Raw genomic sequence first — 26117 nt, 5'->3', positions numbered from 1 at the left:
TTTATTTCATCTCTCTTGGTCTCATATTTATTTTACTCTTTCTGTGCCGGCCCACTTACGACTGACTCTTTAACATTCCTGCCTCACACTACTGCACGCCTCACACTGCTGCACGCCTCACACTGCTGCATGCTGCACACTGCTGCACGACACACTGCTGCACGCCACACACTGCTGCACATCACACACTGCTGCACGCCTTACACTGCTGCACGCCTTACACTGCTGCACGCTTCACACTGCTGCACGCCTTACACTGCTGCACGCCTTACACTGCTGCACGCCTCACACTGCTGCACGCCACACTGCTGCATGCTGAACTGCAGAACGCCTCACACTGCTGCACACCTCACACTGCTGCACGCCTCACACTGCTGCACGCCTCACACTGCTGCACGCCACACACTGCTGCACGCCACACACTGCTGCACACTGCTGCAGCCTCACACTGCTGCATGCTGCACACTGCTGCGTTACTCACACTGCTGCACGCCTCACACTGTTGCACGCCTTACACTGCTGCACGCCTTACACTGCTGCACGCCTTACACTGCTGCACGCCTTACACTGCTGCACGCCTCACACTGCTGCACGCCACACTGCTGCATGCTGCACTGCAGAACGCCTCACACTTCTGCACGCCACACACTGCTGCACGCCACACACTGCTGCACACTGTTGCAGCCTCACACTGCTGCATGCTGCACACTGCTGCATTACTCACACTGCTGCACGACACACTGCTGCACGCCTCACACTTCTGCAGGCCTCACACTTCTGCAGGCCTCACACTACTGCACGCCTCACACTGCTGCACGCCTCACACTACTGCATGCTGCACACTGCTGCACGACACAGTGCTGCACGACACACTGCTGCATGCCACACACTGCTGCACGCCTCACACTGCTGCACGCCTCACACTGCTGCATGCCTCACACTGCTGCATGCCTCACACTGCTGCACATCACACACTGCTGCACGCCACACACTGCTGCACGCCTCACACTGCTGCACGCCTCACACTGCTGCACGCCTCACACTGCTGCACGCCTCACACTGCTGCACGCCTCACACTGCTGCACGTCACACACTGCTGCACGTCACACACTGCTAAACGCCTCACAATGCTGCACGCCTCACACTGCTGCATGCTGCATACTGCTGCATTACTCACACTGCTGCATGCTGCACACTGCTGCACGCCTCATACTGCTGCACACCTCACACTGCTGCACGCCTCACAGTGCTGCACTAATCACACTGCTGCACTACTCACACTGCTGCATTTATCACACTGCTGCATGCCGCACACTGCGGCATGCCACATACTGCTACACGCCACACACTGCTACACGCCTCACACTGCTGCACGCCTCACACTGCTGCACGCTGCCCACTGGTGCATTACTCACACTGCTGCATGCTGCACACTGCTGCACAGCACACTGCGGCACGCCTCACACTGCTGCACACTGCTGCATTACTCACACTGCTGCATGCTGCACACTGCTGCACGACGCAATGCTGCACGCCTCACACTGCTGCACGCCACACACTGCTGCACGCCACACACTGCGGCACGCCACACACTGCTGCACACTGCTGCATTACTCACACTGCTGCATGCTGCACACTGCTGCACGACGCAATGCTGCACGCCTCACACTGCTGCACGCCACACACTGCTGCACGCCACACACTGCGGCACGCCACACACTGCTGCACACCACACACTGCTGCACGCCACACTGCTGCATGCCTCACACTGCTGCACTCCTCAGACTGCCGCACACCTCACACTGTTGCACGCCTCACACTGTTGCACGCCTCACACTGCTGTACGCCTCAAACTGCTGCATTACTCACACTGCTGCACGACACACTGCTGCACGCCTCACACTTCTGCACGCCACACACTGCTGCACGCCACACACTGCTGCACGCCACACACTGCTGCATGCCACACACTGCTGCATGCCACACACTGCTGCATGCCACACTCTGCTGCACGCCACACACTGCTGCATTACTCACACTGCTGAATGCTGCACACCGCTGCATGACACAATGTTGCACGGCTCACACTGCTGCACGCCACACACTGCTGCGCAACACACACTGCTGCGCAACACACACTGCTGCGCAACACACACTGCTACACGCCAGACACTGCTGCACGCCTCACACTGCTGCACGCCTCACACTGCTGCATGCATCACACTGCGGCATGCTGCACACTGCTGCATTACTCACACTTCTGCATTTTGCCCACTACTGCACGCCTCACACTGCTGCACGCCACACACTGCTGCACGCCTCACACTGCTGCATTACTCACACTGCTGCACGCCACACACTGCTGCACGCCACACACTGCTGCACGCCACACACTGCTGCACGCCTCACAACACCACCACATCACTCAGGGACACCACCATATCACTCTAGGACACCACCCCATCACTGCAGGACACCACCACATCACTCAGGGACACCACCAAATCCCTCAGGGACACCACCACATCACTCAGGGACACCACCACATCATTTGGAGACACCACCACATCACTCGGGGACACCACCACATCACTCGGGGACACCACTACATCACTCGGGGACACCACTACATCACTCGGGGACACCACCACATCACTCGGGGACACCACCACATCACTCAGGACACCACCACATCACTCGGGGACACCACCACATCACTCGCGGACACCACAACATCACTCAGGGGCACCACTCAGGGGCACCACCACATCACTCAGGGATACCACCACATCACTCAGGGACACCACCACATCACTCAGGGACATCACCACATCACTTGGGAACACCACCACATCACTCGGGGACACCACCACATCACTCGGGGACACCACCACATCACTCTGGGACACCACCACATCACTCTAATACACCACCACATCATAATACACCACCACATCACTCTAATACACCACCACATCATAATACACCACCACATCACTCAGCCCAACCACATCATCACTCAGCAACACAATAGCACTGTCCTTGCTTGCTACCAACAAACATTGCCATAGCCAATAGGACTCGCATTAGGAAAGTGTAAGCTATTGGCTTTGTGAATAACAATTCTATTAATTTATATATTTTCAAAGTCAACACATATTTAAAACAATTGTCAATTACAATACCAATAGTTCACACTTTCCTAATGCGAGACCTATTGCATTGCAAATGCTTGTTTTTCTTTTCAGTTTCACGAGGGGGACCGTTGGTCAGGAGAGTTCACATGTGAACTCTGGGGCCATGAGGCACTAATTCGTTCAGGGCATTTAAGAACTTTGCATGTAGGCAGTTTCATTCAACATTTGGGCAGTGCAGCTGCGTGTTGTCACCCAGATTGTATATTTTGAAGCGTTTTCTATCTGAGACACTACTTGATGAATTACAGCATTGGCACATTATGTGGAACTGGCGTCCCGACTTTTCTGGTTTGGAAAATGTTGATTCTATGGGATATATATCATAGGTTTCAGCCCCGCCAAATACCACGTACCAGGCGTTAGACTAACGCATTTCAGTGTGGTGGTTTGCATCACTGGACTGAAATGCAAAGTCACGCATAATCGCACCTCCTCAGCTGTCAAAGCAGAAGCACTGACATGCAACAATACTGACTAAATTGAAGCTGGAGTAGCAGCGGGTGGTCATGGTGCACACTGCTCCCAGCAGGCTTGGGGCCAGGCTGAGCTGCTCGCGGTTTTAACTGCTGCTACAATGTATAAACACTGATAATAAATTCATTGCTGATTCACCCAACAGTGCGCACTGCGGCACATTACTGTTGTTACAATTAACGTAGAGTCAGCAGCCCAATGGCTAGTAATGAGACAGTGTAGTAAGGACATTAGTTGTCAGATACACACTTATAGGCAGGCCTGTAATGTGCCCGCGGCGTGAGAATGTCGTAAATGTTCATGGTGAGAATATTTGTTTTTTCCCGGGAATAGCAGCACAGCTTGCATGGTGCAGCCTGAGCCCAGAGCACACCACCAGCCCTCCCATTCAGAACAGTGAAACAATCACGCCCATCGTTGGTTTCCGCGGGGCTGAAGAGTCAGTAGGTCTGAGTTGTCGCGGCTACCAGGTGGCACATTTTACCATACTGACGCTTGCAGCCTTGCTCGCTGACAGCCACTGCAAAGTAAGTGCATGGGTTGGGGGTTACTAAAATCCTAGTTGCTTATGCTGCATTAATGCTAATAAATGTTACTTTTAGAGTGGCGTGGTCATAATTATTCTTCATGTGCTGCCACGTCTGTCTGATCGACAGTTTTCATCCGTGGTTAGTCACAGTCCAGACCGAGCCTCACTTCTTGCCCAGTGCTACGGTCTGCGGCGGCTCGAATCCACAAGTCACTCAGTGTTGAATTTACGAAAAAGGCAGCTGATAATCCATCTTTGGGGCCTCTCCCATCCTGTTTGGGAGACTCGAGTCGGTCGAGTCTGGCCGGGTCCCAAGCAGGCCCTGTTCCAGCGGGTGGGCTGGGTGGGCCAAGCCCACCCAAACATGAGCCTGGCCCACCCAAACAGGAGCCTTGGCCCTCGCAGTGAGGGCTTGAAGGCTGGCGTGCAACAGCATTAGGCTCAAAGGGCTGTCTGTGTGTGTGAGTGTGCTTCCCGGGCGCACACACACACAGACAGTTTTTGAGATTATCACAGCCGCACCCAAGTACTTCACAGGTCTTTAAAAGACCATTGATATGTTACTGAGGCTTTGTTTATTTTTTCACCCCTTCATCTCCACATGGCGAGAGGCGACAAGTCCTTTCTTGGAAAAAGTTCACCTTTGCCTACTGTTCTACTGTGTGGATATTTCTTTTTCTATGCAGTGCAGGAGAAAATAAGTTTGTTTATTCCTATTCACCTTTCCTGACCCCTGCAGCTGCTTATCACATCAGGCTGTGACACAAAGTTTGTTTTATGGAGTAGGTAAGAGAATGTGTTACTATTTGTTTTTCTTTTTTAAATCTGCACAGGCCCAGCAGGACACATACTTTGTGTGTGCTTCATTTGAACAGTTTTTATCATTATCATGGCTAATGCAGGACAGCAATAAGACAATACAAAATGCCCAGATCAAATGGCATGTGATTCCTACACCTTGTAATCCTCATTGGCTTATGTGACATTCCCTGTAGACTGATTTACATACTTGTATGATTCATTGTCTCTGTATAATGTGGGCGTGGTGTAAAGTACTGACACACGCTACACTGATATGAGTAGCTCTATACAACAAATTAAATGCATTTGAGATAGCGGCTACGTAAAGATGAGGGGCACTATTGGAGGGTGGCAGTGATGGAATCAGAGGACGAGGTAGTGGGAGGGGCTATGGAGCGATGAGGGGCACTGTTGGAGGGTGACAGTGAGGGAATCCGAGGAAGAGCTCATGGGGTGGAGGGGGAGTTAGGGAGAGATGAGGGGCACTGGTGGGGGGTGGTATTGCGGGAGTCTGAGGAGGAGGTCATGAGGGGGAGGGGATACAGAGAGATGAGGGGCACTGGTGGAGGGTGGCAGTGAGGGAATCCGTGGAGGGGGTCATGAGGGGGAGGAGCTATGGGGAGATGAGGGGCACTGTGGCATGTGGCAGTAAGGGAATCAGGGGAGAAGGTCAATAGGGGGGCATGGAGGGATGAGGGGCACTGTTGGAAGGTGGTAGTAAAGATATTTATGGAGAAAGAGGTAATTGGTATGGCGCCAAAAAAAACTTTCGCATCAGCGCTAAAGCCGGCCCTGTCATGGCCTTTCTGTTTTGGTTTATTTAATTAGCAGTCGGGTCATAAGGGCTACTGTGGAAAATAATTTAAAGTGCGTGCTAATTATATTTACTGCTACATTCGATGTAGTTTGAACGTGATTTTACTAATGTCTTTACTGGAAAAAATGAAAGTGGAGCCCAATGGTGCCTGATATGGGACTGGGGCCCAAGGTCAGCTGTGAGATAAGGTGCACTGGAGAGGAGTAGTGGATAATCAAGCCTGTAAGGGAGTGCGTTGCAGTGGAGGTAGTAATGAAGAGGGATTCTCCCTTAAGGCTCGCAGAAGGGGAGCCCAAGAAATGTCACTTGCCTGATACTCCCACCTCAGAAACCTCCTCTTCACATCAAAGGAACATTAACCCCTTGTGTGCTTCGGACGGCCCCCGGCCATCTGACCTCACTGTGGACGTGTGCTGCCAACGGCCAGGGGCCGTCTGAATCTCACCCACTCAATAAAACCCCAGCACAGCACGAAAATTCGCACAGCGCGGTTGGGGTTAAATGGAAAAAACACTCTTTAAGAGTGATAACATTTAGAAAGAGATTTGGAACAGAGTGCGTTTTATTGGGCCTTGTAAGACTAAGACCAGATAAAGAAGGGCCCTGAAGCCGGCCTGCCCAGACATATATGCGACAAATCGAGCCCGCAGGGGCCCACCCAAATGCATCCTTGGCCCACCCAAATAAAAATTCCTGGAGCCGGGCCTGGTCCCAAGTGGGACAGAGCAGTCTAGAGTCCAAACTGTTGATGTTCTGCTGCAGACCGAGTCAGTCTGTCAGCCTGTGTGCCTAGTAATTATCAGGGTGCCTTAGCAGACTGTGGCAGCTGAGATCTGTATGCTGGGGCATGTTTCACATCCTGTTTCAGTTTGGTTACAGCCCCGTCCCACATGGAGAGCCAGGCCAGATTCTCCGTGTGTCATGTTGGTTAGTGCCCTTTCATTTCTGGAGCTTTGCAGCAGTTTTAAGATCTTCTCAGTTTTTCTGGTTGCTCAAATGGGTGTAATTTCTAATATTTATGTTTCCCTTATCTTTATTGCTTGATTTTTGCTCATGCTAAAGTGTCACTTGGAGTCGTTGAATGTCACTCATAATTACACTGAAATTATGAAAATGTCACACATAATCTGAAACCTTGGCAGCTATGAAGTTTATTAGATGTTGTTGTACCATAAGTTGTAGTCACAGTTTTGTTATTGAGCATGCTTGTCGCACACATGGTTTATTTCACACCCACCGCATAAGCAAGGTTCGGAGGAAGCATTTAGTTTTGGCTATCCACACCGGAGTCATGTTGCATTTAGCTTTCACGTGGGTGGTTGGGAAGTTTACCATCAGGTGGTGAATTTCACTGAGGGTTGTAGCATTTATTTTAAATCGGGGGATTATGTGCCCTAACTTCTCAGGGAGGAGTGGATACAGTTGACTACATGTTCATAGGTGCAGGGCAACTGCTTAGCATTGAATTAAACATTATTGTTTCATTGAGTGATTATTAATTATGGGAAATAAGTTGTTCAGTGTTAATTCTGACAGGACCATTTTCAATATTTTCATATTTCAGTTACCCTTGACGAAGGGGCTATTCTCGAAATGCTTTGGGTGTATATGGTAATGGATGAAATCTGAATTGTCACAAGCTGAAGCTTCATACAACCTTTCTTTTGGATTTTATAGGTTAGAATGATTAAGCTTAGAGGATGGGTTCTCATGGCTAGACTGCCGACTATGGAGCTGGGAAACCAAGGTTCGAGCCTCGGGTTGACTCCACATACGGTGATTCTGGGAAATCATTTAATCTCCCTCTGCCTACCAAAAAAATTAATATGTCCTTGTGTAACGTAACTGGTGCTCATGTAAAGCGCTCCAATACCTTCTGGTCGAGTTCGCGCAATAGAAATCTCCCCCAAAAAATTTACAAAATAAAGCTGCTAATAAAACACATAAGATCTGAATATCGATGCTTAATTTTTATTCAGGAATGGTTAAAAATGGACACAAGATGGATAGAAATTGGTTTAAGGTGGACAAACGTGGGATAAGAAAAGGTTACTGTACTATTGCTGGAGTCAGATTGGCCTACGGGCCTGCACAAAGGCAGTGCATCTTAGGGATTGGTGACCAACACCAGCTTTACTACAGTTACCGCATAGAAGTCTGACATCCCAACAGGCATAGATTACCTATGGACTTCAGAGATTCCAGATTTGTGTTTTTTTTCACAGATTCTATCACCATATTTCAGGAAAATTTACAAAGGCTGTATTCATCACCATTTTTTTAATATATGAAAATCGTAATATCATCTAAAACACAATCCGTTCATTGGTCAAAAACCAACAGGAAGAAAGAAATTCAACCATATCCAGCAATCAAGAATTCTGTCACAGTGTTAATCGGATAGAGTACTACATATATTTTATATATTTTACATTGATATAAATTAGTTTGGGCACATGTCCCAGAAATGTACAAGGGCCATAGTTTCCCTACGCTTGAATTCCTTACCCGTTATGAACTTGGAACATTTGTTGCTGAAAATTAACAGGCACTGATATGGTGTATATTTAAAAGTTTACAGTTCCTTTTTTTGTCCACATTAAAATAATATTTCAAGTCAAGTCCCCATTCCTCCATGTTGCCTTAAAAAAAATTGGGTCTTTGTATGCCTTTTCTCATATTTTGAACACAATTACTTTTGTGAAGTTCGGGTATTAAAGTACCATTACATCGAACTCTAGGAAATACATAGCTAATCGATTTCACTAAAAACACATCTCGGTTTCTGTTCACATCATTTGCATTGATCATTTTCCCCTGATAGAGCCCTGAGAAGAACCAATACACAATCCTTTGGTGTCATCAATTAAGAAAATGTGGGAAATTCTGCACAGATGATCAGGATTTCAATGTGGTATTTCCCCTTTTTAGGTTTCGCCTGGCGTTGCAGCTCAAAGCGCTGGCCGCTGGCCGAGAGATATTGTAGGAGAGTAGATTTGAGAAGGGTAATCGAAGCCCCGCCCTTCATTTTCATTGGCTGGCGTCACCGTTTATGCTAAACGGTGGCCTGCCATTGGAAAGGAGGGTTTTATGGTGACGCCCTTTCGCCTTTTCGTCCGGCCGATCCGGACAGGCTTGTCTGCTTTGCTGCTGTCGCAAAGCACTTTCTTATCTTTATGGGGCCATGTGTTTCTAATTAGCGTGGAGGAGCGCAATGTCAAAGGAAAAAATCTTGGTTTTGTTAAGATTTTTTTTCTTTGAGAGGTCAAGGCAGTGCGCGCCTCCACGCTAATTAGAAACATGTGGCCCCATAAAGATAAAAGATCGAAGACGAAACCAAAGCTCATTCAGGGGGCTTTGCTACTCTAAGTGCCTGGTTGCTTTTAGCTTTCTTTTATCTCAAAGCGCTCGATTTAAGTGTTGCAAGGACGCAGAAGCGCTTTTGTTCGACCACAAGTGAAGAGCCTGTAGGCATCCCGAATACCAGAGTTCACAAATACCTGTTATGTTATTTGCGCCTGTGTCTGTCTTCCCAAGTGCAAAAACGCCATCCTTTGCTGTACCGCGCACAGGGAAGCCTCAATGCTGTTCCTGTTTTGAGGCTTTGCACTGCACCTTTTGAGTTCTAGAAGCGCTTAACTTTAACATTATAACTGCTTAATTTTGAGTAACTGGAGGCACTAGACTATGGAGTACTTCAATGGCAAATAATATCTGTAACTATATATATTTCAAAATACTCGAAGGTACCTCGTGTCCTTTTTTGTAAATTTTTGGCCTCAGTCATGTAGACACGCCAGAGGCGAGCCTGTGCTCTCGTTCTGAAGTGCGCTGCAAAGCCTCAGAACGCTGTGACAGGCGCTAGGAATGTCTGTGTCATGGCACAGTAGCCTGCACATTCCAAGAACCAGGCCTGTGAATCAGGACTCAGATATTAATACACTGTCAAAGCCCCACCCCGCCTCAACACAGGTGCCTGCTCTTGGCGCTGCTGCAATCGCCTTCCCTCCCGTGGCGATTGTGCGAGGTAAGGGGGTGTAGCCATGGGGTCTTCTGGGGTTTACAGGGCACTTGGCCATCCACCTGCCCTGGGAACAAGTTTCGGTGAGGAGTGGACCGGGGTGTCATCGTGAGATGGATGTGTGGATGCGCAGCACAGTTTACAAACCCCTTTTATTACCTTTAGGAATTCTATGGACGAGCCTGTATCCCTGCAGTGAGGCGGCCTCCGGTCCTGCCAGCCCGCCGGGCATTGACCTGATGGTCCTAGCTAGTTAGTTGTGTCCCTGGTGGTGTCCAGCCTCACAGACCCGGCACCCGGGTCAGAGAGAGGACGGCATTTTGCAGGTGTGTGCCTTAGTCATGGCCCTATCTATTGCTTCATGTCCACTGGTCCACACAAAATCTTATTGTCCTCCACCCCATTGACTTTCCCACCTTATTAGGGTTCCTGTCTAGGTTGTTCATAAGAATCACTCCCTGCATTGAAGAGGGTTCTAAGCTCCCCCGATAGTTCATGTCGGGGGCAGAAGACATGAGTAGATTTAAAGAACTTTTCTTTGTCCTGTAGAGTGTTGCTCGGCAGCGCCCCTGCTGGATACTGGTGTTCTAGACTACTCCATTCAGATAATAGAATTGTTCAAGTTGTAAACTTGTCCGCCAGTGTGTCTTTCTTGCATTACCTCCATGGTGGGTTCCTCACACTTCTCAGCGATGACGGGCACATGCTGATGAGCTTTGCAGGGTCAACAGGGGGTAAAAGACATTGTCATTTACAACGCCATTACTTGATTAATGCTGCACGAAGTGGGAAAAAAACGATAACCTTTTCAATGCCAATAGATCAAAACAATGTACTGCGAGACTTATTGCATTGTAAATGCTTGTTTTACAGGGTGTCAGACAGACTTATGAGTGGAATATTTCAATGAACTGGGCTCCCCCTCGTGATATGGCAGACAAAATACCTACACCAGAGTTTTAAATCTTGAGTTCAGGAAAAATTATAGCACGCTGTTGTAACAAAAGCCCTATTAACCCCTTCCATGCTGGTGACGAACCCCAGCCGTCACGCTCTGCGGCGCTCGTGTGCTGATGACGGCTGGGGTTCGTCACAGCCCCGCCCTGTTCTTTTGTTTACCGCACAGCGGCGGAAACGGCCCAGCATGGAAGGGGTTAAACAGGTTTGAGAGCTTTATTACTCTGGGTACTTTTCGATGCAGCGCGGTACCAATGGACAAGGGTGTTCCTCGGGGCTCTTATTTGAGCCCTAAGTTTTTTAATATCTATGTGGCTCCCTAGCCAGGATTGTGAAGACATACAGTTTGGAATTGTATTTCTCAGCGGATGACAACCAGCTTTTGATTTCTTTTGACTGTGAGTCCAGCATAGTAAAAGAACGGTCTGCAGACAGCCTGAGAGCCTTAGTGGTCTGGATGACAGAGAATCGTCTTCAACTGAATAACATATGGACTTCTGATTGGTGACCAGAAGTACTTGGTACAGCTTCAACCCCTAAAACGGTTCTTAAAAATCTTGGCGTGTACCTGGACTAATCTCTGTCTATGGCAGATCAAGTCCGTAATACTACGGGCCTCTGTTTTCATATGTCACTTCTGTTAAGACAGTCCTTTCCATTTTGTCCTTCCTCAAAAATGGAGATACTAGTCCAAGCCTTAGTGGTGAGTCGCTTGCATTTTGGCAATACTTTATTAGCCTCTATTAACGAGACCTTGTTGACAAGACTAAAGGTGGTGCAAAATAAAGCAGCTCACCTTATTTGTAATGCTCCTGCAAGGTCTCCATCTGCTCCTCTTTTATGCTTGTCACAATGGTTACCATTTCGCAAGAGGATTGTCTTTAAAATGTGTTGCATGGCTCATAAAACCCTAATAGGGAAGGGTCCTCGATATTTAGCTTCGGAACTCACCCCTTACAGTCCTGGAAAGGCTCTACCATCTGAAGACAAAAGGTTGCTCACATTTCCTCAGATTTAAAAAGTCTTGTTCGGGGGTAGAGCGTTTTCTTATCTGACCCCTCTCTATTGGAATGCCCTCCCAGTTCACATACATGTCTACATGGATCATCTCAAATTTAGGAAATTACTCAAAACTGAACTGTTTTAGGGATTGTTTTCGGTGACTGCTACCTGTTGTCGGATGGCTTCTGAGCCGAGATACCCTTTTGGGGGGTGAGTCATGCGCAATATAAATAACCGTAACATGACATATTTACTAAAACACTCCCTTGGCACAGGTTGAGGTAACGATCAATATCTTACACGTTTTTCATGGGAACTTATTATGGCCACCAAACCTGGGATCCTTTAACAGTGCCAAAGACCACCAATTCATACAGGGTTCCTTTAAAATTGGCCTTCTCTGTCTTTTTTAATGAGGACACATACACCATGTATTTTCTTCTTGATCACAAGGAACACAAAAACCCTTTATATTTCAGATTACCATAATCAGAAACATTAGCTACGCATCGCTATGTATAAAATGAGATGGTCATAAAACAATCGTCAGAAATCAACCATCTTATCTTAACCACACTGTTTGATACTTTGAAGGCTAACTGTAAATTATTGTATGTCCAATCACAAGGAGGATGCAAAAATAAATTCTGCGATGTGAACAAGGATGAAACAATCCCTGTTAAGGGGGTCTTGAAATATATAAAATTACCTTTGTGACTGGGTAATGGTAGAAATGTTGACCTGTGCCACTTCCCCCTCAGTAGCAAAGCTTAGAATACCACAGCCCGATATGTCAAAAGACAATTGCATAAAGTTCCAAAAACTCAATATCTTCACAAGAAATCATGAATGACAACTACTCTCCTCAGTTTTCCAAAATATAAGGTGTTATTTGCCGAGAATGAACACGTTTGACATCCTAGAAAGCATATATTTGGCAGCAGGTGTTTGTCTGAAGTTATTTATAACGCAACTTAAAAGATCTGTTGAAAGACGTACCAGAGTGCGGTAACATCTGTCTGTCAGAGGAGTGATGACGAGCCGCGGGGAGTTGCCCAGGTATTCATAGGCATACTTTACATTGCAGTTAATGATGCGCACGCGGGCATTCTCATCTTCCCAGGAGTACCGAAGCTGAGCGAGCCACTGGAAGTCTGTATCATGCGAGACTCCTGCAAACAACAGAGGGAATCTTCAGGCGGGGCACATAAACTATTGCTTATTTCCACAAGGATCGAAAAGGAAATGTTAGCAAACATAATTCAAATTAGCATGTCGAAAATCACTTTAAAGAGTCAAATATTATTTTTAAACAAAGTTGTTTCCAAGATACAGCCGTGTCCAGAAACCATAACAAAAGCAGAGTATTATTTATACGTTTATGAACAGAGCACAGAACTAAGAGGTCAGTTTCTTAATTATTTCTCAATGTATTTGCATCTCTTGGTTTGTGAGAACATATTCCTTTGGAGCCTTGATAGATCTGAACTTTAGAAGGTGCATACACTATTTGCAGTGCGTTGAAAAAAGCCTGATTGAGAGGAGATAAGAGTGGAGGTGTTGATGCCCAGGACCGATTATCCACTCGCAATCATCGAATGGCAAGATCCTAAGTTTTCCAGCAAAATAAAAGTCACTGAACATTCCATAAATCAAACTGAAAAAGGTGGGGCGCAAGAGTAACAGATGTCCATGTAAAAGGCTCACTCATCCCTGTTGATAAATATGCATGAGTTACAAAGTCTTGCAATCTGTGCTCCATGGGCCTCATTCACAAACTGCATTTTGAATTACACAAAGTAGTACTACTTACTACTGAATGCAATTCTCAAATCTATAGGTGGGAATCTCCACTTACACCTCTCCTATAATTTCAATAGGGAGATCCTCACATATGTAAGTTTACTACTTAGGGGTCAATTACTATGCCATCCGGTAAGGCTTCGAACGGGATTCGGATTAGGCAAATCCGATTCTGAACCTATGTTTCCGACCGAATCAGACACCTTTCCAGACGACAAATTACAAAGCAATGAAACCGTTCAGGCTGTCCGATTCGGTTCTGAACGGCATTCGGACAGCCTGAGTCATTCAGAGCCAAATCGTACAGCTCTATGGACCCTCTTTCCGAATGAGTGATTACAATGACCAATTTGGACAGCCGTTCCGAATCGGTCTGCCCGACACAAAACGGCTGTTGGAATCTGACTTTGGGGGCCCATAGGCCTCTGGTTGGGGTCCAAGGGACCCCTCTTATCAACCATGCACAGTGTGGCAGGCACCATTGGGTGGAAATCACAGGGTGCATGGTTTTCCCAAACCACCCATTTTTGCAACAGGAGCCTGTGTTCTTGTTCAGCACACAGGCATCCATTGAAGTAAATGCGAGTCCGACCGAACAATGTTGGGAAGCATCGTAATCGGTCGGTAAGACTAGCAGAACCCAAGTCGGTCAGAAACAATTCCGAAACCGATTTGTCGGAAGAGTTTCCGGACGCCATTGTAATCCACCTCTTAGTAGTAAATGTGGAAGGGACCAAGAGGAGTGGCTGGAAATGGAGAAAATATGCTACTAAATGGGGGAGGGGGTTAGGGAGGACTAAGAAGTGATTTAGGGAGGGCTAAAGAGGGGTTTAAGGAGGAACAGATACCCACCCAAAAAAAGAGTATGTCATTTGCTATTCACATGCTGTACTCCTAAAGTTATTACAGCCAAGAAGGACCCAAACCAGTAGCAAACGTACTCTAGCTCAGACCTGGAGTAAGCCCAGGACAATACATGGCCAGCCACTGATACTGCAACACTCTCTTATAGAAAATAATTGGAAGCAAGGACTCAAAATAGAACCTCTTAAGAAATAATGTTAAAATTAGTTAATGTATTTTGACTTTTTAAAAGTATATATACATTCTATTTTATGGCAAAGAAGTTATACATAAATAAAAAAGAAAACAAGTTACTTACCTGTAACTACAGTTATCCAGTATTGGTATCTTGCATAGATTCACATGCCTGAATCATTCCCCGTCGCCGAGGCGGGGGTCCCACAGTAAATACAAAAGTAGTGCCAAAAGTAAATAATAATAGTTGTAGGCTAAAAGAAAAAAGCCTAAGGACTAAGGGCCAGATGTAGCTAAAGAACAAGTTACTTACCTTCGGTAACGCATTTTCGGGTAGATTCAGTATCTGCCTGTGGATTCCTCACCTTGTGAATATCCCCCAGCGTCAGCAACGTTCGGAAAATTCTTTTGTAGCACGCCGGCGTGGACGACGTCACATGAGCACGGCATCGCGCGCGACTCCGGCTGACGTCACCGACTCCTTATTAGGCCTAAGTCGGCGTGATGACATCAGTTCCGCCCTTTTTTCCGTGCCTTCGAGGCACCTGGACGGACCAATGACAGTAGATATACATATATACAGTGTACATAGTACATACAATTCAAAACAGCAGACACAGTGCGTAGCAAAGGTATGAAAAACTCAATATATATACAAATATAAATATACATAAAAATATATAAACTCAGGTATAGCAGAGTGGACAATGGGGAGGCGGGTGGGTTCGGTGAGGAATCCACAGGCAGATACTGTATCTACCAGAAAAAGCGTTCCCAAAGGTAAGTAACTTGTTCTTCTGATAGATACATATGCCAGTGGATTCCTCACCTTGTGAATAGAGTCCCACAGCAGTCCCCACTCATGGAGGAGGGTGTCCACTCTCCTATACCAGAAAATCCTGAAGGACAGAGCGCGCAAAGTGGCCGTCCCTCCTCACCTCGGCATCCAAGCAGTAATGCTTTGCGAAAGTGTGGAGGGAGGCCCAAGTCGCAGCTCTGAAATTATCCTCAACAGGTACACCTCTAGATAAAGCAGAAGTAGCAGACTTTGCTCTAGTAGAGTGAGCTCTTATACCCTCAGGAGGGTCCTTACCCGCCAGGGAGTAGCAGATCTTGATGCATAATATTATCCATCTTGAAAGTGTGCGCTTGTGCACAGCTCTTCCTTTCCTGCAGCCAGCAAATCCAACGAACAGCTGGTCATCTAACCTGAACTCCCTTGTCCTGTCCAGGTAGAAGCTCACCGCCCTCTTAGGGTCCAAGCGGTGAAGTCTCTCCTCCTCCTTGGAAGGGTGAGTGGGAGGATAAAAGGTAGGGAGGGTAACGGAATGCCCCAGATGGAAAGGAGTTACCACCTTAGGCAGAAAAGCAGCCCTGGTCCTGAGTACCATTCTTTCAGCATGAATGGTCAATAATGGGGGCTTTGAACTAAGAGCTTGAAGTTCACTTACCCTCCTTGCCGAGGTAATTACGACCAGGAAGACCGTTTTAAAAGACAAAAGTCTCAAGGGACACCTGTACAAGGGTCAAAGGGAGAACCCATTAAGTAGGTTAAGACACGATTCAAGTCCCATTGAGGCACAATAAAGGGAGTAGGAGGAAATGTATTAGTGAGACCCTTCAGAAACCTTAAAACCGCAGGAGATTTGAACAGTGATGGCTGATCTGGCAAACAGAGAAAAGCCGACAAGGCTGACAAATAACCTTTGACAGTAGCCACCGCAAAACCCTGCTGGGCTAAGGAAAGTGCAAATTGAAGAATATTGGAAAAACAAGCCCTTAAAGGGTCAATGGACTTCTCCCCACACCAAGCAACAAATTTAGACCACCTATAAGAATAGACGGACTTGGTGGAATCACGCCTGGCTGATAAGATGACATCCACCACATCGTGAGGGAGAGAAAAAGAACTCAGGTTGCCCCATTCAATCTCCAGGCATGAAGGTGTAAGGTCTGGAGGTGGGGGTGGGGGTGTAGAACCTGCCCCTCCATCTGGGAGAGGAGATCTGCCCTGTAAGGGAGACGGAGCGGAGGGCACGAGGAGAGGTGGAGAAGATCTGTGTGCCACACCCTTCTTGGCCCGGTCTTGGCGAATCATCCTCTGAACCCGAGGAATCAAGGGTAAGGGAGGAAACACGTAAAGGAGTTGCGAGTCCCAACTCAACTGAAACGCGTCTCCCAGTGCCCCTTGCATCGGAAACTAGACACTGCAGAATGACGGGCAGTGAGCATTCTCCTGAGTGGCAAAGAGGTCCACCTGAGGAGTTCCCACGTCCAGAATACGCGACGAACCACCACCGGGTGAAGCCTTCACTCGTGGTCAGCAGAGAACCGCCGACTGCGACTGTCAGCATGTATGTTCAGAACCCCGGCCAGATGATTTGCCATCAGACAAATCTGATGGTCCTGAACCCAGGACCAGAGACGCAGAGCCTCTCTGCAGAGACACTGCGACCCTACTCCTCCCTGCTTGTTGACATACCACATCGCGGTGGTGTTGTCCGTCAGTACTTGAACTGACTGACCGCAAAGGGAAGGGAGGAAGGTCTTGAGCGCTAAACGTATGGCCCGCAACTCTAGAAGGTTGATGTGAAGCAACCTTTCCTCTGGAGACCAAAGACCTTTGACCTTCAGATCCCCCAGATGAGCACCCCACCCTAGAGTGGATGCATCCGTTATCACTGTGGACACCGATGGAGGCAGTTGAAAAGGCTTTCCCTGAGACAGATTACCTTCCACGCCCCACCAAGACAGATCCGCCGCAGTTTCTCTGGATATCCCCACTGACTCCCTGAGATCTCCGTTGTGCTGATACCACTGCCTGGGGAGGCACCACTGGAGTGTCCTCATGTGCCAGTGTGCATGGCTGACCAACAGAATGCAAGAGGCCATCAGACCGAGCAGACGAAGGACCTTCAGGACTGGAACAACCGCTCCATTGTGAAATAAAGGTATAATTTCCTGTATGTCGTGAATCCTTTGAGGAGGAGGGAATGCACGACACACAGTTGTGTCCAGTACCGCACCTATGAACAGGTTGCGCTGGGAGGGCACCAGGTGAGATTTGGGTACATTTATTGAAAAACCCAACCTGTGCAACAACTGAGTTGTCTCTTGCAGATGATGGAGCACTATCTCTGGAGATTGTGCTTTGATCAGCCAATTGTCCAGATAAGGTAATACAGGAATCCCTGACCTTCTGAGATGTGCAGCCACCACAGCCATCACCTTGGTAAAAACTCGAGGCGCAGTAGTAAGTCCAAACGGAAGGTTCGCAAACTGGTAGTGTTGCGACCCCACCGTAAAACAGAGATACTTCCTGTGTGACTTCAGGATGGAGATGTGGAAATAAGCATCCTGTAAGTCGATCGACACCATCAAGTCTTCCATCAGCACTTGAAGAACCTGCGTAAGAGTGAGCATCTTGAACTTCTCCTGTTTGAGATAGAGGTTCAAAATCCTGAGGTCCAGGATTGGACAAAGTCTGCCATCCTTCTTGGGGATCAGAAAATACCGGGCGTAGCACCCCTGACCCCTCTCCTGCTCCGGAACCACCTCTATCGCACCTCTTCTTCCTGCAAGAGCAACAGGTGGTCCTCCGAGCAAAAACCTTGGCAAGGAGGGTAATTGGGAGGGAACTCCCGAAAGGGAAGAGCATACCCATTCTCTACGAGATTGAGAACCCAAACATCTGATGTAACCGATTCCCAATCTCGTAGAAAATAAGTAAGCCGACCCCCTACAGGACCCGCATGATCCGGAATGGTGGATCTAGGGCGGCTTTGCTGTTGTAGGTGGGGGGTGGGTATTAGAGGAGGAAGTAGAGGAGGAGGAGGCTTGACGTCCACGACCACGACCCCTTAGTCTACCTCTATAGGACTTGTACAAAGGATTTTGCAGCTGCTGCTGGTTCTGCTTATTGGAACGAAAAGTAGATCTTCCAAAACCCCTGTACTTCTTAGCGAAAGAGCCTCTTGTCTGTAAGCCCAAGGACCTTGCAGTCGCTCTACTATCTTTAAACCTTTCTAAGGCAGCGTCAGCCTTTTTCCCAAAAAGGCCAGTGCTATCAAAAGGCAAATCCATCAGAGCAGCCTGAACATCAGTCGAAAATTCGGACGACTTTAACCAAGCGGCCCTTCTAGTGGCGACTGAAGATCCCATTATTCTAGCCACAGAGTCCGCCGTGTCCATGCCACTCTGAATCACCTGGCGAGCCGCAGCCTGCGTGTCAGACACTACCTCATTGAAGTTCTTTCTATCCTCCTCCGGAAGCTTAGATGATAACTGCTTAACCGTGTCCATCAAAGCATGTACATATCTGCCCAGCAGACAAGTAGCATTTGTCGATTTTAGGGCCATGCTACTTGATGAGAATACCTTCTTAGCATTCTGATCCAACCTTTTTGAGTCCTTATCCCCTGGAACCTGGGGAAAAGCACCTGCTGACCTCTTTGAACATGCCACCTGAACCACCAGACTTTCTGGTGAAGGATGGGAAGTCAAGAACTCAGTGTCACCAGGGGCCACCCTATAGCGTCTCGCCACTGTTCTATACACCGCAGGAGCAGACAGAGGCCTTTTCCAGACTTATAATATTGGTTCAGTAAGAGCCTCAGTGAACAGGAGAGTCGGCTCAACAACAGAAGAAGGTGAATGTAGAACCTCAATAAGGATGTTAGATTTAAACTCTACAGAAGACAAAGTCAAGTTCAGCAGTTCTGCAGCCTTCTTAATAACAACATGGTAGGGAGCCACATCCTTAGAGGGTGCATCAGAAACTGCAGGCAACTACCATTCTGGCGAAAGTTCCAAACCACTTGCACTATGTAGCTCCTCAAAACAAAACTCCTGTTCCTGAAATTCACCTTCCTCCACTTCAGGGTCCTCATATCCCTTCTCTTCCATGAGACGCTGAGCTCTACGCCTCGACCTCTCCAACCGAACCGAAGTCGTCGGATCCGGTAACGACTCCGACGGAGTCGGGGCCGGCGTCGAGTGTGGAGCTGGAACAGCTTGAGAATGGGATGCCGGAACCGGCGTCAAACCTCGATTCCGATCCCGAGGTCGCTCCGGAGCCGGCGAAGCCCTGTGCGGAGTCGATGACCTCGGCGGCGCCGCCGAACCAAGCCAAGGTGGATATGGCGTCGGCATAAATGGCAGAAAAGGCGCCGGAGCGTAAGCTTGAGGGACATCCAGGTTATACGACAATGGACCCATGGGACCAGCCGGTGCACCAGTGGGGTACATTGCCCTCGCATACACGCCATACATAGCATTAAGGAAATGCGAGGGGTCCTGAACAGGACCAGGAAACGGAGGGTACAAACCCATTAGCTGCTCCAAAGGAGGCTGCACCAGAATCGTTTCTTCTTGACCTTCCTGTTCCTCTGGATGATGCACCGGAGTCGCCGAAGCCTGAGGATCCACAACGTCTTCTTCCTCATGTGCCGAAGACTGACACGGATCTAGAGACGGATCCGGTCCCGGATCCGGAGAAGGCTCTTGGGACGGTAAAGGCGAGGCTTCACCTACAGGCTCACGAGATGCTGAGGGAGACAAAAAGTCCTTACGATGTTTTTGGGAAGACGACCTCTTCTTCGAGTCCGACTCCCTGCCGGAATGATGCCTTGAGCTATGCTTCTTCCTCTTATGTTTTTTCTTCGAGGAACCCGAAGCATGTCCCGAAGCAGACTTCGACGCCGACTCCGATCGGGACCTCGATCTCGACCTCGACTTCGACTTCGGCTTCGACCTCGAGCATCTCGATCTTGATCTCGAAGACCTCTTGGCATCCTTTCCTTTTACCTTGGCAAGAAGGAGTTTAGCTTCTCGTTCTCGCAGAGCCTTTGGGTTCATTTTAGAACAGGATCGACAGCCTTCAACATCGTGGTCCGATCCCAGACACCACAAGCAATCACCATGAGGATCGGTTATGGACATCATCTGGCACACGATCCGCACTGCTTAAAACCTGTCTTCTTCGACGACATCTTCGACAGAAGACAGCAACTCGAAAAAGATACAGAAACACATAAATAGCAACAAAGTTACTATCAGTAACACAAGAGATCCCAAGAAACCGTTAGCGTCGACGACACGGAAAAAAGGGAACTGATGTCATCACGTCGACGTAGGCCTAATAAGGAGTCGGTGACGTCAGCCGGAGTCGCGCGCGATGCCGTGCTCCTGTGACGTTGTCCACGCCGGCGTGCTACAAAATAATTTTCCAAACGTTGCTGACACATTGGGATATTCACAAGGTGAGGAATCTACTGGCCGATGTATCTATCAGAATACCATTTACCGATTCTAAAATACCGAATTTTACCAATTCGGTATTTTAGAATGGGTAAATGGTATGTAGGTATTCATTCGGTAATTTTTACTGAATCGGTAACATTCTGTAAATACCGATTTGGTATTTACCGATTCGGTATTCCTCATTCATTCCTATGGGCCTGGAGGCCAATAGGAATGAATGGGAATTACGGAATCGGTAAATACAGAATCGGTAAGAAGGCGAAAGACCTACAAGGGTGGCAGGGTGACACATTGACACCCTGTTGCACCCCTGAATAGTGCATGGGTGCACATGTGGCACACATACATGCCCTAAGGGCATGTATGTCTGCCACATGGCACTGTTAAAAACTTTTTTAACAGTTTTCGTTATTTACCACCAACTTGCAGTTGGCAGGAGCTTGAATTGGGTGAATATTATTCACCTCGCACCAGTAGCAAAATCGCTTTCATTTGAGGCAATAAGTCTTAATTGTGCTTTGGGCACAGGATTTGGCCAAAATCTCACAACAGTCCTGTGAAATGTTGAAGTCCTTGAACGCTAAGAAATCAGGAGCCATGCAAGTGCAGGGACTGTGGGTCCAGATGAAGTACTTGCCCTCTGTCCCTGGATAACATTGTAGGCGTCGAAAGAAGGCGAATGGGCTTGTTCTGAGACAATAGGAGAAGTTCCTGGAACCAATATTGCCTTTGCCAACGGGGTGCAATCAATATTAAATGGCAACACTCCAGCTTCATATTGCGGAGCACCTTCGGAATCAATGGTATTGGGGGAAAAGCGTACGCACAAATCCCTGACCATCACATGGACAGGGAATTCCCTGTAGATCCCTGTTGAGGGAACCTGTTGCCTTAGTATTGGCATTTACTGTTCTCCCTCATTGTGAATAGGTCCAGTGCAGGTTTGCCCAAGCCTGGAACACTGCGTTCGCCTGCTCCTGCTCTAGCTCCCACTCGTGACAGTCGGACTGAGAACTGCTCAGCGTGTCCGCCAGGGTATTGTGGAGACCCCTGACATGTTCGGCTCTCAGTGTTGTCTTGTGGAGTGTGATCCACTCCCACAATTCCTGAGCCTCCTGTGAGAGCGTAGCTGATTTTGTTCCTCCTTGTTTGTTGACATAATACATGCTGGTGGTATTGTCGGTACGGACTAGCACTGAGGAACCCGCAATCCTTGGAAGGAACGCTTGGAGAGACAGAAATATGACGCAGAGCTCTAGTCTGTTGATATGCTATTGTCTTTGCACTTGAGACCATCTTCCTTGAATCTATAAATCCTGCAGATGACCTCCCCATCCTTTGATGGAGGCATCGGTCGTTAAAACGAAGTTTGGAATGGTCTGTAGGAAAGTGAGACCTTGGGTTAAATTCTCTGTCTGTGACCACCAATGCAGAGAATTTATCATGCACTGTGTGACCTTGCTAATATCGTCGAATGAACCCATGGCTTGTTGCCATTGAAGGTGCAATTCCTCCTGAAGAGGTCTCATTTTGAGCCGTGCTAAGGGTATGAGATGTATCGCTGAAGAGCACATTCCGAGGAGCGAAGCAAACATAACGACTGAAACTGACCTTCTTTTTGAAATTAACGTTGCCAATTTTTGAAGACGCAGCTGGCGGTCGTGTGACAAGAATGCTTTGCACTGACCGTGTCTAACCTTGCTCAGAGAAAAGGCATGACTTGGAGAGGATGTAACTGTGATTTGCTCTTGTTGAGGGTCAGCCCCAGAAAAGAAAAGAGATGTATACAGTCTGCCGTGGCAACCTTGGTTTCGTGTTCTGAAGAACCTTTGAGCAGCCATTCGTCGAAATAAGGGAATACTTGTATTCCTCGAGTTCTCAATGCTGCTGCCACTGGTAGAGCACTTCGTGAAGATGCTTGGCGCCAATTTAAACCCAAACGGGAGTATCTTGAACTGATAGTGGGAGCCAGCCAATGTAAAGCGAAGATATATGCAATGTTTGGGGTGGATAGGTATGTGGAAATATGCGTCTTCCATATCCAGAGAAGCCACAAAGTCTCCTCTGTTTAAACAACTTAAAATCTGGGCAAGTGTCACCATTCCGAAACTTTGTTTCTTGAGGAATTTGTTACGCTTGCGAAGGTCTAGAATCGGTCGCCATTCCCCTGACTTCTTTTTGATCAGGAAGAAACGAGAATAGAAACCTGTTCCTTTCTGAGATGGTGGAACCTTCTCTATGGCATTCTTGAGGAGCATCGTTAAGGCTTCCTTGAATAGTAAGTGAAGACGAGTGGGAGGATGACCCCTGGGCAGAGTAGTAGGTGGCCGTTTGATGAATTCAAGGGTGTGACCATTGGTTACTAGGTCTAGAACCCATCGATCTGATATAATTTCCTGCCACTTGTGAACAAAAGCTGAAATTTTCGTGCCCACGGGTAAGAAGGGTAACATGGCTGGCACCCTGTGGAGATCCCTGTTTTCTGCTAGTGTCTCTCCCTTGATTTTGTAATCTCTTTTGACCACCTTGACGAGAGAAACTAGCTGTGGATGATTGACGGTATGAGGACTGGCTGTAAGGCTGTCTGCACTGGGATTGATATTGCCTGTTCTGCTGGTTTTGGTATCCTCCCATTGATGAAAAACCATGCCCGTTTGCTCCTTTGAAATTTTCACGCCTGTACTGAAGGGTGCCTAATAATCGTGCGGTATCCGTGTCAATTTTTATAGCTAAGAGGGCCTCATCAATGTGTTTACCAAACAAAGACTCTCCGTCATAGGCCATGTCTAGAATCTTTGTCTGAACCTCAGGTCTGAAGGTGGTGGTTTTAAGCCATCCCTGGCGTCGAAGCACTGCAGCTCCTGCAAGCTGACGGAAGTTGGTGTTTACGATGTCCAAAGTGCAATATATCGTTTCCGATGTGGCACCTTCTCCTTCCAGCAGAATCTTTCTTGCCTCCTGCCTATGGATTGAGGTCAATGAGACCCGCCATGTCTGACCACATCGGACGGTCATAACGGGCGATAATGGCTAGAGAATTGGCAGCTCTAATAGAGGCCGCTGCCATGGTAGAGAATGTTTTGCCTATAAGGTCCAGATGACGTCCTTCCTTATCAGGTGGTGTGGTGATAGGTGTAGCAGGATTTTTAGATCGTTGTTGTGCGGCCTGTGAAATTACCGAATCCGGCCGTGGGTGACCAATCAGGCAGGAGGGACTGTTGGTAGGGGCATCGTATTTCTTCTCTATGCACGGAAGCACCGCCGGAATAGATGCAGGTGTCTTCATTATCTTAACCCCTTCATTCTAGATATTGTCTATTATTGGCAGCTCTTGTGATTTTCCTGGACTCTTCCTTGAAATTATGAAGGAAACATTCTGTCTGTTCGACTGTAACTGGCAGCTGAAATCTAGCTGCAGCTTTTTTGCATTAAATTATGAAAGCCCCCGATGTCCTCAGAGGGAGAAGCAGAAGGCAGAAGAAAGAGGCGGAGAAGGCATCGGAATTACACAATCATCCCAGGGATCCGGAACGTTAGTATTTTCAGGTAATTCACCCTCTTCAATTTCATCTTCGGAGGAGATAGTGTCATCTTGCACCCTTTCAGCTTGACCTGAAGGAGGGGCCGGTGTAGCAGGAGCTTCAGGTTGAATAAATGGGACAGGAACCACCGCTGGCATTGGTGGGTTTTCTGGAACTGCCTGTTGTGGGGGAAACCTCTGTCGGTAATCCACCAGCATGGCCTGTAGATCCTCGAGCATTGGAGGGAGGTGACTCATTTCCCTTTGGCGAACTTCCCTGTGATGGAATCTATGATGTACAACAATAATATCTTCCTGGTAATACTGATCTTGGTAATCGTCATCTTCGTCGTCATTTTGACACTTGATGTTTAATTCAGAAGGATCGTGAGCTGTACCAAAGGGTCCTTCATCATCTTCGTCATTATAGTCATCATCTTCAACATAAGTGTCTAGGAGACGTGAATGCATAAGTGGTGAGATCATGCTGCAATCCTGCTGTCTTTGAAAAGTTTTAAGTTGGTAAAGACCAGATGACATAGGAGTTGACTGCGCAGGTAGAGTTAACCCAGCAGAAACTGTAGATTGAATAGGCAAATCCGTGGTCAATGGGCTCTTCGTCGACGAGCTCTTAGTCGACGGAATAGTCGACTGGCTTCCTGTCGATAGGATCGTTGAAGGGGTCTTCAATGTTGTCGTCGACGATGAAATCTTCATCAATGGCGGAGACTTCGTCAACGGTACTGTCGATGAGCTCGACGTTCACATGGTCGTCGACAGTGATTTCATTTTTTTCAACGACCACTCTTCAAGAACTGGTTTCTTGGTAAAGGTAGAGGTATTTGTCGACAGAGTAGGTGATTTAATGGCCGTAGTTGAGATAGTAGCCGTAGATGAAGAGGCAGAAGTAGAAGTCACAGAGACAGTCAATGAAGTAGTCACAGTGACAGATTTAATATGGCTTTTGCTTACAGTTTTTGAAGTAGATGCCTTTTTTGATTCCTTGCCTGCTGTGGATGACGGAGACAGCGCTGACCCAGAGGAAAGTTTTGGTGACCTCTGTAAAGGGTCAGAAACATCATGGGGAAATTTAAGCTGTTTTCTTCCCTCACTTGAAGAGCTGTCATGGGATCTGGCTCTTTTGCTGGAAGTAGAAGCTCTGTCATCCTCTTCAGCCGAAGAAGATTTGAGCCAAAAGAGCGGTTTTGCCTCTCTATCCCGAACGGTCTTGGTAGGGAAGGTACAGCAGATTTAGCAATTTTTTGCCTCATGCTTGGCATAAAGGCAATAAATGCGGTCCTTACATTGGTCATCCACATGGACCCTCTTTTTATCACAAGTCCTGCAGGGCTTGAAAAGAGCTTTCCTGTCAGAAATTCTGAAGAAAAGGTAGAAGAACTGAGTGGCACTCAGGGAGACTCCCTACCACACGACGTGTGGCGAAAATCTGAGGAGAACTGCCTCTGCTGATAAGGTTCTAGAGGGTGCTGGTAGCTGATTGGTGGTAACCGGCTTCGGTTCTTTTTACTATAATGATGTAGATAGGCTACTAAGATTTAGGCCTTAGGCTTTTTTCTTTTAGCCTACTACTATTATTATTTACTTTTGGCGCTACTTTTGTATTTACCTTGGGCCTCCCGCCTCCCGCCTCGGCGACGGGGAATGATTCAGGCATGTGAATTTATGAAAGATACCCC

The 26117-nt window shown here is 47.7% G+C and overlaps 1 protein-coding gene across 1 annotated transcript in view; it reads right to left on the bottom strand.

Moving 5' to 3' along the window:
- Positions 1-26117, bottom strand: part of DNAH12 (dynein axonemal heavy chain 12) — a 1291066-nt gene that overhangs the window by 804968 nt on the left and 459981 nt on the right. Inside the window, exon 25 of the mRNA XM_086939114.1 lies at positions 12798-12970. Within this exon, the coding sequence (XP_086795240.1) occupies positions 12798-12970 (173 nt within the window). The remainder of the gene's footprint in view (positions 1-12797; positions 12971-26117) is intronic.

Source organism: Lissotriton vulgaris, chromosome 9 (genome assembly GCF_964263255.1).
Source record: "Lissotriton vulgaris chromosome 9, aLisVul1.2, whole genome shotgun sequence".
Lineage (NCBI taxonomy): Eukaryota > Metazoa > Chordata > Amphibia > Caudata > Salamandridae > Lissotriton > Lissotriton vulgaris.
This window is presented reverse-complemented; position numbering and strand designations above follow the sequence as displayed.